General features: G+C 42.2%; 1 protein-coding gene across 1 annotated transcript in view; it reads right to left on the bottom strand.

Annotated features, from left to right (window-relative positions):
- Positions 1 to 44: 44 nt before the first annotated feature.
- The window catches only part of LOC106814630 (ATP-binding cassette sub-family G member 5-like), a 14,275-nt gene continuing 1,644 nt past the window's right edge, over positions 45 to 12,675 (bottom strand). Inside the window, exons 2-11 of the mRNA XM_014818968.1 lie at positions 6,308 to 6,434; positions 5,769 to 5,886; positions 4,375 to 4,566; positions 3,777 to 3,857; positions 3,311 to 3,442; positions 2,902 to 2,992; positions 2,481 to 2,680; positions 1,899 to 2,037; positions 1,290 to 1,475; positions 45 to 655 (exon numbers count right to left, since the gene is read on the bottom strand). Coding sequence (XP_014674454.1) covers positions 355 to 655; positions 1,290 to 1,475; positions 1,899 to 2,037; positions 2,481 to 2,680; positions 2,902 to 2,992; positions 3,311 to 3,442; positions 3,777 to 3,857; positions 4,375 to 4,566; positions 5,769 to 5,886; positions 6,308 to 6,434 — 1,567 coding nt within the window. The 3' untranslated portion in view covers positions 45 to 354. The remainder of the gene's footprint in view (positions 656 to 1,289; positions 1,476 to 1,898; positions 2,038 to 2,480; positions 2,681 to 2,901; positions 2,993 to 3,310; positions 3,443 to 3,776; positions 3,858 to 4,374; positions 4,567 to 5,768; positions 5,887 to 6,307; positions 6,435 to 12,675) is intronic.

The raw sequence follows: 12,675 nt of genomic DNA, 5'->3' as shown, positions 1-12,675 counted from the left end.
ATATATATATATATATATATATATATATATATATATAAGCTATACATTATACCATACGTAAATTTTAAAAAACTGTTTACAAAAAAAGGTTAAAATATTTCCGTATTGTAATTTACGGGCTTACAAATAAAGGAATTTACTACTCTAGTTGGTGTAGGTTGTCTCATTGTTTACGGTCTTTGAATTCATTTAAATGTCTTCGACAATTGATCCAATAATTAAACAATAATTTATTAATTAAACAATAAATTATCCAAAATAGTATAAAGTATAAAAATAGGTGAGAAATGCCAGCGTTCAGCACCTCTCGCTATTATTGTTCAGCTTCCTCCCTTGTTCACCTGTTTATTCAAACTACGAAGATTTCCTCCTCCACGGGGTAGCGTGGAGTACCACTGCAATCACGCACAAGACTCCGTACAAAATGAACATTATTTGAAAACTGCTGAACGAGATCCCATTGTTCTCCGGCCACAGCTTCGACATGACGTCACGACCCGACGTGTACCGGCAGAGGTCGCCGCGGTAGTCCTCGTTGTCGCACGTGTCGTTGCCCATGTCCGTGAACTCATTGTCGGCAACGACGTAGCCGGCATAGCGATGAATCGTAGCGAACGTCGGAACGTAGACGTAATCTGGTAACGAGTTGATGGGCCTGAAACACATCGGGGAATTATTCCGCTGATAAACAACACACACAATACATACAACACCATGCAACACATACAACGCATACAACACAAACAACACAAACAACAACATACAACACAAACAACATATACAACACAAACAACACATACAACAACATACAACACAAACAACATATACAACACATATAACACATACAACAACATACAACACAAACAACAACATACAACAACATACAACACAAACAACACATACAACAGACGTTCCCCTCCGTGCACGCAACTGTATTAATTCCACGCGTTACTCCCAGTTTCATTCGTTTATCGAACTGATCGCTGAGCGCGTATTAGGCGAGAAAGAGACGGAAAATAATTACACAATTTCGTGGCAAAACATAAAAAACCGCGCTGGGGAAAAACGACGACAAATAGATTCTCGCGGCTATGTGTTAGTTTAGTTAGTTAGTTAGTTAGTTAGTTAGTTAGTTAATTAGTTAGTTAGTTAGTTAGTTAGTTAGTTAGTTAGTTAGTTAATTAGTTAGTTAGTTAGTTAGTTAGTTAGTTAGTTAGTTAATTAGTTAGTTAGTTAGTTAGTTAGTTAGTTAGTTAGTTAGTTAGTTAACTAGTTATTTAGTTAATTACCTGAGGAATCCGGAGCCGGCGACGAGGCTGACGATGCTCATGAAGCTGCTGATCTCCATGGCAACGAACGGGTCGCCCACGAACCACATGACGGCAATCGTCTGCACCTCGGCGTAACTATAGACGCACCATATCGTCAGCGCGAACATGAAGTATTTCGCGACGTCCGTCGCCATCAACGATGCCCTGTTGTCGTGACAACAAAGCGATATCATGTATGTACAAATATAATAAATAAATAAATAAATAAATAAATAAATAAATAAATATATGTATGTATATATATATAATATATATATATATATATATATATATATATGTATATATATAGTGGTAGTATTGTAAGATATCTTTGCATACAAGTATCACAGATGCGTATAAAAGATCGATGGCATATAAATTATTGTCCTATCACAGCAATGATAAGGGATGGGGTTACCTGGCCGACATATGGATTGTTACGTATAGATATCAATGATGCCTATACACACATAATTCACACATTCAGGCAGTAATTGTAAACATCATCAGCAGTTTCAATGCCGCTGAAATAGCTTGTTACATATATAATTATTGACGATAAATTTAATTGACGTGATGTAAACTTGCCAATATATTATAGCAGCGCCACCGCAGACGCCAGCAAAGTTGGGGAGAACTGTGTACAGCATCTGAGACAAGACGAACGAGTGTCCGCCATAGATGCCCTCGCGCGCCTCCTGGTGGTAGATGTTGCGATGAAAGGCGACTGAAAGTAAAGTGTGCAAAACCATTAAAACCATTGTGGGGGGGGGGGCTTCAATATTGTTTTAGTGTAGGTAGATTAGGAGCCTTCTACTTACTTCATCCTCACAATATGTTAATAATGCGCTTTCAGTAAAAACCTCATCGAAGTAAATAACCCTGTATAGCAATATCTAAAAGGGTGTTAGAAGTATATTAAAAACAAAGCACAGAGTACTTTCCTATTGCATTGCTGTTTACAACACAAGCAACATAGTTACAATACACAAGCACAAGTTACAAAGCACAAGTTACAAAGCACAAGTTACAAACACATCGGTGCAAAAGCTCTTAGCTTATGTTAATAATGTTCATTATATACCGATGAAAATACATTTTACTTGAACTTGAACTTGAACTTGAAGTTACAAAGCACAAGTTACAGTCCATTCGGTGTTGACTACTCACAATGAAACGGCGTTGTCAGGCATGACAGAAACGACGTCCCCGCAAACGAGTAAAACAAGACGCCAAGTCGCGTCTGGATGCCGGCTTGGTTCTCCTGCAACCTCCACACGAACAGAAAGAGAAGAATAGCAAACAGAGGTAGCTGGAGCAGTCTCACCGATAGATGGCGCCAGTCGCGACAAAGATGCCATGTTGCTCGCCTTAAATTACAACAAAATACAACAAACATCAGCAGGTGAATAATACCACGGATCGGGTAGCATCAGCACGCAACACATCACAACACAATAGGCAACCTTTAGCGTTTAATAAATAAAATAATGAAAAAACTCAATGTTGTAGATAAATATCTTTAGGAGCGCTCTGAAGTGTAAATTAATGCCCTTATGTATCAGTTGAAGTTGAAAAAAAATGCGGATACCTTGTCAATGTGAAGATCTTTGACACGAATCCTGGTTGTCCCCACGAAGACATTGGTCGCCGCGATTGATAAACGTCAATCCTATTAAACTCTATACAAAACGCAGCCCACGTATTACTGCACAAGTTTTACTCGGCTCATATTATAGATCGTGATATAGACAGGTATATGCGCATTGTGTAGATCATGCGTAGGTTATATATTGCTCAAATGTCAATCCTATTAAGCTGTATGCAAAAGCCAGCACAGGTATTACTACACAAGTTTTACTCAGCTCATATAACTATTTTTACTTTATTATAGATGGTAATATTGTCGGGCATGCGCATGGGTCGATAACATGTAGGTCATATATTGCTTAGATGCCAATCTTATTAGGTTCTGTCCTTATGTAAAATTCCTAGCATACCATCTCGTCTATCTCCGTAGTATGGCTGGTGTAGGGTCTCGTATTGCTCAAACTTTACTTTTAGTTTGTCCACGTTAGTTGTTGTCTCTAGAAGTCTTGCGGGAGTTCTCCTGTCTAGGCTGGCCATCGTAACTATTATTAAAAAATAGACGCACAATAGGCATACAAATTAAATTACTTGACACCTGCAAGCTAAATAAAAATCTATACATCTAAACATTAATCACGATGCCTCATCAATATCTCTCAGCAACAATCGATCATAACCTTCACATCTAAACGTATCACCACATTACAAACCGTATCATTCAAATACACTACAGAGGTTACACTATTCACTGTCAATATACACTACATGTTTGTAATAATTACCCTAATGATGATAATAATATATTAGCTATGAATATCAAACTAACTGTAGTATATCTACTGTTTTTAGAAGTCCAACTACACGAATGATACATACGAAAGAAGTCGAGCGGGTTCTCAAACTCAGGACACGGGCAACCAATTTTGTGATAATATTCCAACATGCTCTTGGTGTACCCTGCAACATTTGTTTGCAACATTTATTTTTCGCTTGCAGAGTTCCGGTAAGAAATCTTATCAGTAATTCCATTTTTCACAAATATACAATCACAACTGGTGCTGAAGATATGCGGGAAGTCTTTCTTCTCTCGCAGTCTACCACAATCCGACTGTCAAAAACGACTGTAATATATTAATCTCTTCGTGATTAATAATTACGTATTGACTAATTGTCCGATGCTATTACTAATACTACTGTTATAAACGCGCCGATAAAGTGACATGTTAACAAGGTCACATACGCTTTAAACAAAGCAAGTCGTTAATTATTATTATTATTAATATTATTATTTATTAAAATTATTATTATTATTATTATTATTATGTTATCTTATTAATATTGTTGTTGTTATTGTTGTTGTTCTCTTTATTGTTTTTATTATTAATAATAATTGTTATTGTTATTACTATCCGCCAAAAAACACGTTGTAGTTGTAACAGTAAGCGTGAGCGTGAACTGCCGCGTCTGTTCTCACCTGTGTACACCACCTCGCCGCTACACAGGTACGCAACCTTGTCCACCATCGGATAGATGTCCGACTGCGGCCGGTGTGCGGTGAAGAGCACGATACGCGAATACTTCTTCGCAAAACGCGACAGCAGCGCCACTATGGCGTTGGCGCCGAAACTGTCCATGCCCGTCATTGGCTCCTCGACCAGCACGACGACTGCAAGACATATCGATTAAGGCACGAAGGTGATTGATTGACCAAGCTATAGCTCATAGTCTCTTAGTGAAATCTACACCGTCGCTCAAAACTCGGTATGAACGTGATTAACCAAGCTATAGCTAATGGTCTCTTATAGCCATGGATCCCGTCGCTCAAAACTTATATAGTTAAATATGGTAATAGTAATCGGCTGTAAATGTCTATATGACTGTATATGACCAAGGCATGGACCTGATTAACGGAGCTATAACCCATCGTTTCCTCAAGTCATGGACCCCGTCCCTTAAAACTCATAGTCTAGTATGATCATATCAGAAGTAGATAATAGGGAATTCCCTATGATCTACTTCCGATAATATGTTAATCGGCTGTATATAACTATCCGATTAAGGATTAAGCGATTAGTGCTGAGGTTACACGGCGGGTGAGCACGATATATATCCGTCGTGTAAAACTTCGATCCGACTTTGAAAGCAGGTGGGTCATGAACAATGCCGTTGAAATTCGCGAACTGCCCATTTCAATACGTAAAGCTGATCACGGCGAGCATTTTCAACAACTAGAGCAAGGAGGTCAACCTCTGGTTCATGGACCCCTTTGGGGTCCGTGGATGGGCTTCAGGGGGTACGTGAACCAGGAGCATAATCATTATTGTGTTTATGTGCTTATGTGCATTTTGCTTGGAAGGGGTCCGTATAGCTTTCACCAGATTCTCAAGGTAGTGGGGCAGATAACATGAAAACATTAGCAGAATCGTTCAAATTGTCATACAAGCACCAAAATTATATGACAATCTGAATGATTTTTTACCTAATCTGCCCTACAAAGAGGGTCCATGACTCAATACAGGTTAACAACCACTGGACTAGATACAACCGTACATGCGCTACTGCGATATACGGACCATCGCCATAGTATTGCGATACATGGCAACACGCGCACTCACTGCCACAATTAACAGATGGCATCCTGGGGGCCGTTGTCAGAAACATCGTAAAGTTAATGCTAATGTTACGAGAGGGTCTGGGCTCTCGTAATGTTACGAGGATATTTTTAGTGATTTTTCATTCTCGTAACTTTGTGATGTTTCTGTCAACGGTTTACGAGTGGGAGATGTTAAAACTAATGTTAAGGCTAACTTTTTTTCTGACAACGGGCCCCTCACTACTGAGGTGACAACGATCAGCTGTTTTACTTACGAGGGTCTCTTAGTAACTGAAGACCGATGACGACCTTCCGCCTCTCGCTCTCCGTCACGTTCCTTATAAGGTCATCTTCTATCAGCACGAGATCCAGCTCTGTCACAGCACAGCGGACCTATGGTGGGAATTAGATATAGTAGTAAGTATAGTTAAGTATAGATGTCAGAGAGATTATAGATCAAGGGCGAGTGATGGGTTCATTTGTGGGGTGATCTATTTGAGTCAGACAGGTGTGTGTGTGTGTGGGGGGGGGGGGAGTTATTACACAGCGATTCATTGCTCGTGTGCAGTACGACTTCCCATCGACTTATTTGCTTTCCCTCCCGCGCGCGCTCCCTCTCTCCCGCTCTCCCTCCCCCCTCTCTCTCTGTCTCGGTTTCTCTTTTCATCACCTTTCGTCTCTCGTTTCTGAATCGTTTGTTTTGCCCATCTCTTTCTATCTTTCTCTATATATCTATACATATCGCCCAACCCCCTTTTCTCCCTCTCACCCGCGCGTTCTCTCTCTCTCTCACGCACTTTCTCTTCTCACTCACTTTTTCGTGTTTGCGTTTCCTGGGCATTCTCCGGCTGTAGTAGAGGTCGGTGGTGTAGTGCAGCGTTTCTTTAACGGTCAGCAGCGGCATCAGCTTCGTGGCATACGACACGTAGGCACCGTTGTTCCTATAACATCACGTAAACCTCGTGATTTACTGTTCACGATCAATGACATTTGTGAAGTGAATGAATAAATGAATGGGTAAATGGAAGTGCCAATATGTTACTCTCGAAGATATTTGTGTTTATTGCTGCCGAAGCGACTAAGTATAAGAGGCAAGCGCAAACAACAATTATTAAAGTGAGAGATTCAGATGACAGCGCCACCACGCTATTCTCAAAGATATTTGTGTTCATTGCGGCTCAAGCGACCAAATAGAAATGACAAGCGCAAACACGATTCGGGAGACGCAAGAGATTCGGAGGACAGCACCACAATGTTACGCTAGAATATAAGATGGCGATATATATATATATATATAACAACCATCAACACCGACACCGATACGGTGGTTGTTGTACACCAGACACAGCGTGAACACAAGTCTTCTAGCTGCTATGCTATGCAGGAATTATGCAGGAACTATCCTCAGCAAGCAGTTTGTTCAGACTTCGATCTTGCAAACGCCGTAACATATGAAAGCGTGAACGATGTTAGGCAGTAGTATAATATATATATATATATATATATATTATATATGTAATATGCGTGAGTTAAAGATTGGAGGGCGAAAAGTGCAACAGAAAACTCTGACCAAGAGAGAAAAGGGGTGAGGAAAGAACAATGAGTGAGCAAAAAGTTTTTTTACATTCTTCGAGTAAGTTCACGCGCCGCAAAGCGAATTAAATCAAGAGGCAGCCGATTTATAGTATGACGCCACCTTGATTTACAGGCCGCTTCAGCAGCGTAGAATGTTATAACAATAACTGCACTGTAAAGTCACCGCGAAACACATTGAAAACAAGAGGGCCGCCGCCATTATAGTGTGACGCCACCTTGATCAAAGCCGCTTCGACGCGCAGAAGATGTTACGAACGAATAAACAGCAAAGCTTCGCTAATGTTGCAAGCGCGCCTGAGCAACAGATGGATTACTTTCACAGTTCACAAAACGACGTGCACCGGTTAATCGGTTTTGAGTCAACGCGAAAAACGCTCTTCGCAGGCAAGCCGAGTGTCGCATAAATGCCGCCAGTGTGGTGGTGCGAAAGCCCCGGATGCAGGTCCGATCAATCGCTAAATGGCTGCTTCGCGCAAAAACCGTCTGTAATCTGTGTTTGCTCGCCTCACTGGGCATCACACCGCGCATGAGTACCAGCGGTGCCTACGAACCGGCGCGTATCTCCTTAATTAATATCAACAGAGGATCGGTTTTTTGATGGACACCCTTATAGCGCGCACGCATCCGGGGGAAGGCTGTTTCAAAGCCGTATATCGGCTGATGCCAATGGTTGAACGTCCTGCTGCCAATAAACTTTGAATTGGCGATTTTATCGGCAGCGCTGTATTTATTATTTCGTTTTACGTGGCTAAAAAAGATCGAAATTTCGAATATTCGATATATTATCATATAGATATGATTCAGGTTTGTTCGACACGCCAAGATGACAGTTGGTGCAGCAGTTGAAGCTAATATTGTCACGTGATTTCTCCGTGCTGAAAAGAGTCGAAGCAGTGATATATCGTGTTGTTTAAGAGATTTAAGTCGTAGCATTCCATCCAAAACGATGGAATGATAAATTTCGTAAATAATTTGCCGTAACCACTGGTGGGGAGAACTCTCTCTCTCCACACACACACACACACGACACACACACAGCCACACACCCACACACCACACACACCACACATACACGGCGCAGGCGCGCGCACACACACACACACACCACACACACAAGCACACCACCACACAACCACACAAACAGCAAAGCACCCACACACAGCACACACGACACACACACACACACACACAGCAGCACACACACGCAACCACACACACACCACACACACCACCACACACACACACAAACAAACATGTCATTATAAGTCGGCGATTTAAGTTTATTTGACCATTAAATACAGCGAAAAAATTATGACGTGCTATGCACGAACGTATTCGAACTTCCGCAACAAAACTTTCAAAATTTCACACGATTCCCGGACTCTGCATCGCGAACGTTCAGCCTAGACGCCTTGTCAGAGAGAACAACACTACCAAACTCTCGGCAAACATTGCGCGGTGAGAGGACTATAACCTAACAGAGTTGTCGCGTTTGCAAGCTGCTAATTTTTTCGTACTGCTAAAAGCCTAAACGTGTAGAAGTATAGCGACGATTGCATTCCGTTCAAGCGCCAGAAGAGAGACAAATCCACAGGAAATACAAAAACGGTAGTTATTCCTCTTATTACAGTATATACAGTAATTTACAGTGTATAGTAGTAGCGTAAATAATCACTGCTATAGTCCGTGGCCTCACATGTCTACTTATCCCTGCTAAGAAGGCTATTAGCGCGGTGCCAGTTTTAAGGACGACCCTCAGTCAGAATAAATAGCGTGGTGTGACCACACACGTGTAAATCTCTACTGTAATCGCATTTTTTTTAACAAAGAGCGAATTATACCGTACGTCCCTCCGATTCTTTTGCGTTTTCCGCGTTCCGTCGTTTTCTATTAGAATTTTGTTTTGATTATAGATGTCAGTTTTGATCCCTTCAGAGGACATTCACGACTAGTGCTGTGATCATAGCGCGTGGGGAAAACACGACATCACAGCAAATAAAACACGCAGCGCGTACACCCGCGCCCTCCACCCACACGCAGCACATACACACAAGCACACACACACACACACCCACACCACCACCACACCACACACACAAACACACCACACACACGCACACGCACACACACACACACACACAGCACACACACACCCACACACACATACAGCACAACACACAGCACACACACACACACACACACACACCACACACACACGACATCACGATTACACGCGTGCATTTAACATTATGTACACACGGCGTACGCAGCACGCATACAAAGCGCGGCAGACCTTCCCACGATACGGCATGGTCGCGCTCCGTAAATGCCGGCTAGTAGCGGGAGGTCATTGTGAAATCTAAACATATCTAGTTGCCTTCATCACATCGCCATCTCATGGAGGGCTGTTGTACTCACTAAAGTCGTCGCATTTGAAACTAGTAACGACTGATCTCGCGAGGGTAAAGAAACTATAAGTATACAGGCTACTGTCTATAACTCTCTCTGCCTCTAATAATATATGGAAAGAATATACTTTCTATCATGACCCGTCTTATATCTCCGGCTCTCTCTCTCTCTCTCTCTGCTCTCTGCTCTTTCCTCTTCTCTCTCTACTCTCTCTCTTTCTTGCTCTCTGCTCTCTCTCTCTCTTCGTTGCTCTCTCTCTCTCTCTTTCTCTCTGTTCTGTCTTTCATCCCCCTGCCTCGCTCTTCTCTTCCCGCCTCGCTCATCTCCTGCTATCGTTATACGCATTTGTCCTTGGCTCTTCCTCGTGCTCTCTCTTCCTTCTCGTGTTTTTTTCACTATCTCTCTCTCCCTTTCCCTCCGCCATTCGCTATCTTTGCTTTCTCTTTATCTGTTATCCCTCCAACTTTCTCCTTGCTGCGCTCTCGCTTATTTTCCCTTCAGATTTTCTTCTCCTTCTCTGCTACTGTCTTGCGTGCACCGCGCGCGTGTTCGCGCGCACTGTGTTTTCTTCTGCCATATTTGTCCGCGCATTTTCTATTACACATACATACAAACGCACACCCGCACGAATTCGACAGGCTGCTCGCTCGTGCGCGTTGTGGGTTCGCTCACTCATCTCCCTCATCACTCACGTCACGTCACTCACTCACTCAGCTCACTCACTCACTCACTCACTCACTCACGTCACTCGCGACCCTCACTCACTCATCACCTCCACTCACTCACTCACTCACTCACTCACTCACTCACTCACTCACTCTACTCTTTCTTTTTCTTTTTCTCCATCTCCTCCTTTCTGCGCTTTTTTCTATCGCAACCGAACCGACAATGATTCTATTACACTCAAATCGATCCAGAACTATTGTCTTTACAGAACACTTTCCAAAAAAGAATCAATACTAGTAGTGAGGCCAAAAATACCTCGATTAGCTCACGGTGTGATTTCTTTGCGCTGCCGCTCTCGGTCTCTCTCTGCCTCGCTCCTTTTCTCTTTCTCTCCTTGCTTTTCTCTCTCTCTCTCTCTCTCTCTCTCGTCTGGCTCTCTCTCCTGTCTGCTCTCTCATCCGTCGCGGGATTTTTTCCGTGATGCAAGCCGCAAGGCGCGTGTGCGTCGGTGTCATCTGTGGCGTGGGCAGCGGCGGCGGCAGGGGGTACGCCGCTAGCGGCCATGCGCCGCGTGACCGAGCTCCATGCATCCATGCTAGCATGGCCGACGTAGCTGCAGCGGTGACGGCCGCGCCAGCGCGCGCTCATGCGGCTGAATAGACGGTGCTGCCAGCACCCGCACCTGGTGATCAATGAGCGCAACTAGGCGTGCGCGTATACTGATCTATATATAACTCTATAGTCTATACAACTACTACTGATATATATATTATCTATGTATATATATATATATATATATATACATATATATATATATACTATATATATCTATATATATAATAGTCATAGATATATATATATACTATATAATTCAATTAGCGAACCAAAAACGCGTGGTCGGCGAGAAGAAGGTCCTGTTAAAGGCGGGGTATATGGCAGGACGTTTAGCTGTCTGAAACCTGCGGCAGGCGACGGCTAACGTGGAAATCATGTACATTGTCACGCTATCTACCCGGGTGTACTGGTCCCCGTGGCGCTATTTCTAAGGATGACTCTATCATAATGGTTTCGTTAGATAATTATGTGTCTGATATTAATGTCGTTGCGATTTAAAAACGCAGTGTGATGGCGTTACCTATATATTTGATGTCTAACTACGAGTCATTCTAGCTTTTTGTCAAACAAATCAAATTTAAAATTATAATCCAATCTAAGTCAGATTATAGAGCACTGACGTCATTGACCAGCTCCCAAATAATGCACTAGCAGTCACTACACTACTACTAACTACACTACGCTGACGCTACACTAGCACTACACTACACTTACACTACAATAACACTACACTAGGCACTACAGCTACACTAGCACTACACTACACTACACTTACACTACACTACACTACACTACACTACACTAGTCACTACACTAGCACTACACTACACCATAACTACATGCTACACTACACACACTAGGAAAAAAAAAAAAAAAAAAAGAAAAAAAAAAAAAAAGAAAAAAAAAAAAAAAAAAAAAAAAAAAAAAAAAAGAAAACAAAAAAAAAAAAAAAAAAAAAAAAAAAAAAGAAAAAAAAAAAAAAAAAAAAAAAAAAAAAAAAAGAAAACACTACACTAGCACTACACTACACTACACTACACTAGCACTCCATACACTACAACTTACACTAGCACTTAGCATCTAGCACTACAGCTACACTACACGAACACTCCCCACTACTGCTACACTAACTAGCACTACACTACACTAGCACTACACTACACTACATACACTAGCACTAGCACTACACTACACTACACTACCTACACTACAGCTACACTACACTACACTACACTACACTGACAGCAACACTAACAGCTACTCTACACTCGCACTACAGCCTACAGCTACACTACACTACACTAGCACTACACTACTCTACAGCTACAACTTACACTACACTACACTCAGCTACATCTACACTACACTACACTAGCACTAGCACTGAGCACTACACTAGCACTACACCACTACACTACACTACACTACACTACACTACACTGCACTACACTACACTACATCTACACTAACACTACACTACACTACACTACACTACACTACACTAGCACAAACAGCTAGCACTACTTCTACACAACGCTCCGCTACGCCTAAGCGCTGACGCTACACTAGCACTTAAGCACTACACAACACTCTCTACACTACAGCTACATCTACAGCTACACTACACTACACTACACTACAGCTACAGCTACAGCTAGCAGTACACTACACTACACTACAGTCTACACTAGCACTACACTACACTATCACTACACTACACCTACACTCCACTACACTACACTACACTACACTACAGGCTACACTACCTAACTACACTACTCTAGCGCTACGCTACGCCCACTACGCTAGCGCTACACTAACACTACCTACACTAACACTAGCACTACACTAGGCAGCTACACTACAACTACACTACACCTACACTACACTACACTA

This window comes from Priapulus caudatus, unplaced genomic scaffold (genome assembly GCF_000485595.1).
Source record: "Priapulus caudatus unplaced genomic scaffold, Priapulus_caudatus-5.0.1 Scaffold954, whole genome shotgun sequence".
NCBI lineage: Eukaryota > Metazoa > Priapulida > Priapulimorpha > Priapulimorphida > Priapulidae > Priapulus > Priapulus caudatus.
The sequence above is the reverse complement of the archived record's forward strand: the minus strand, read 5'-3'. Positions and strand labels throughout refer to the sequence as shown.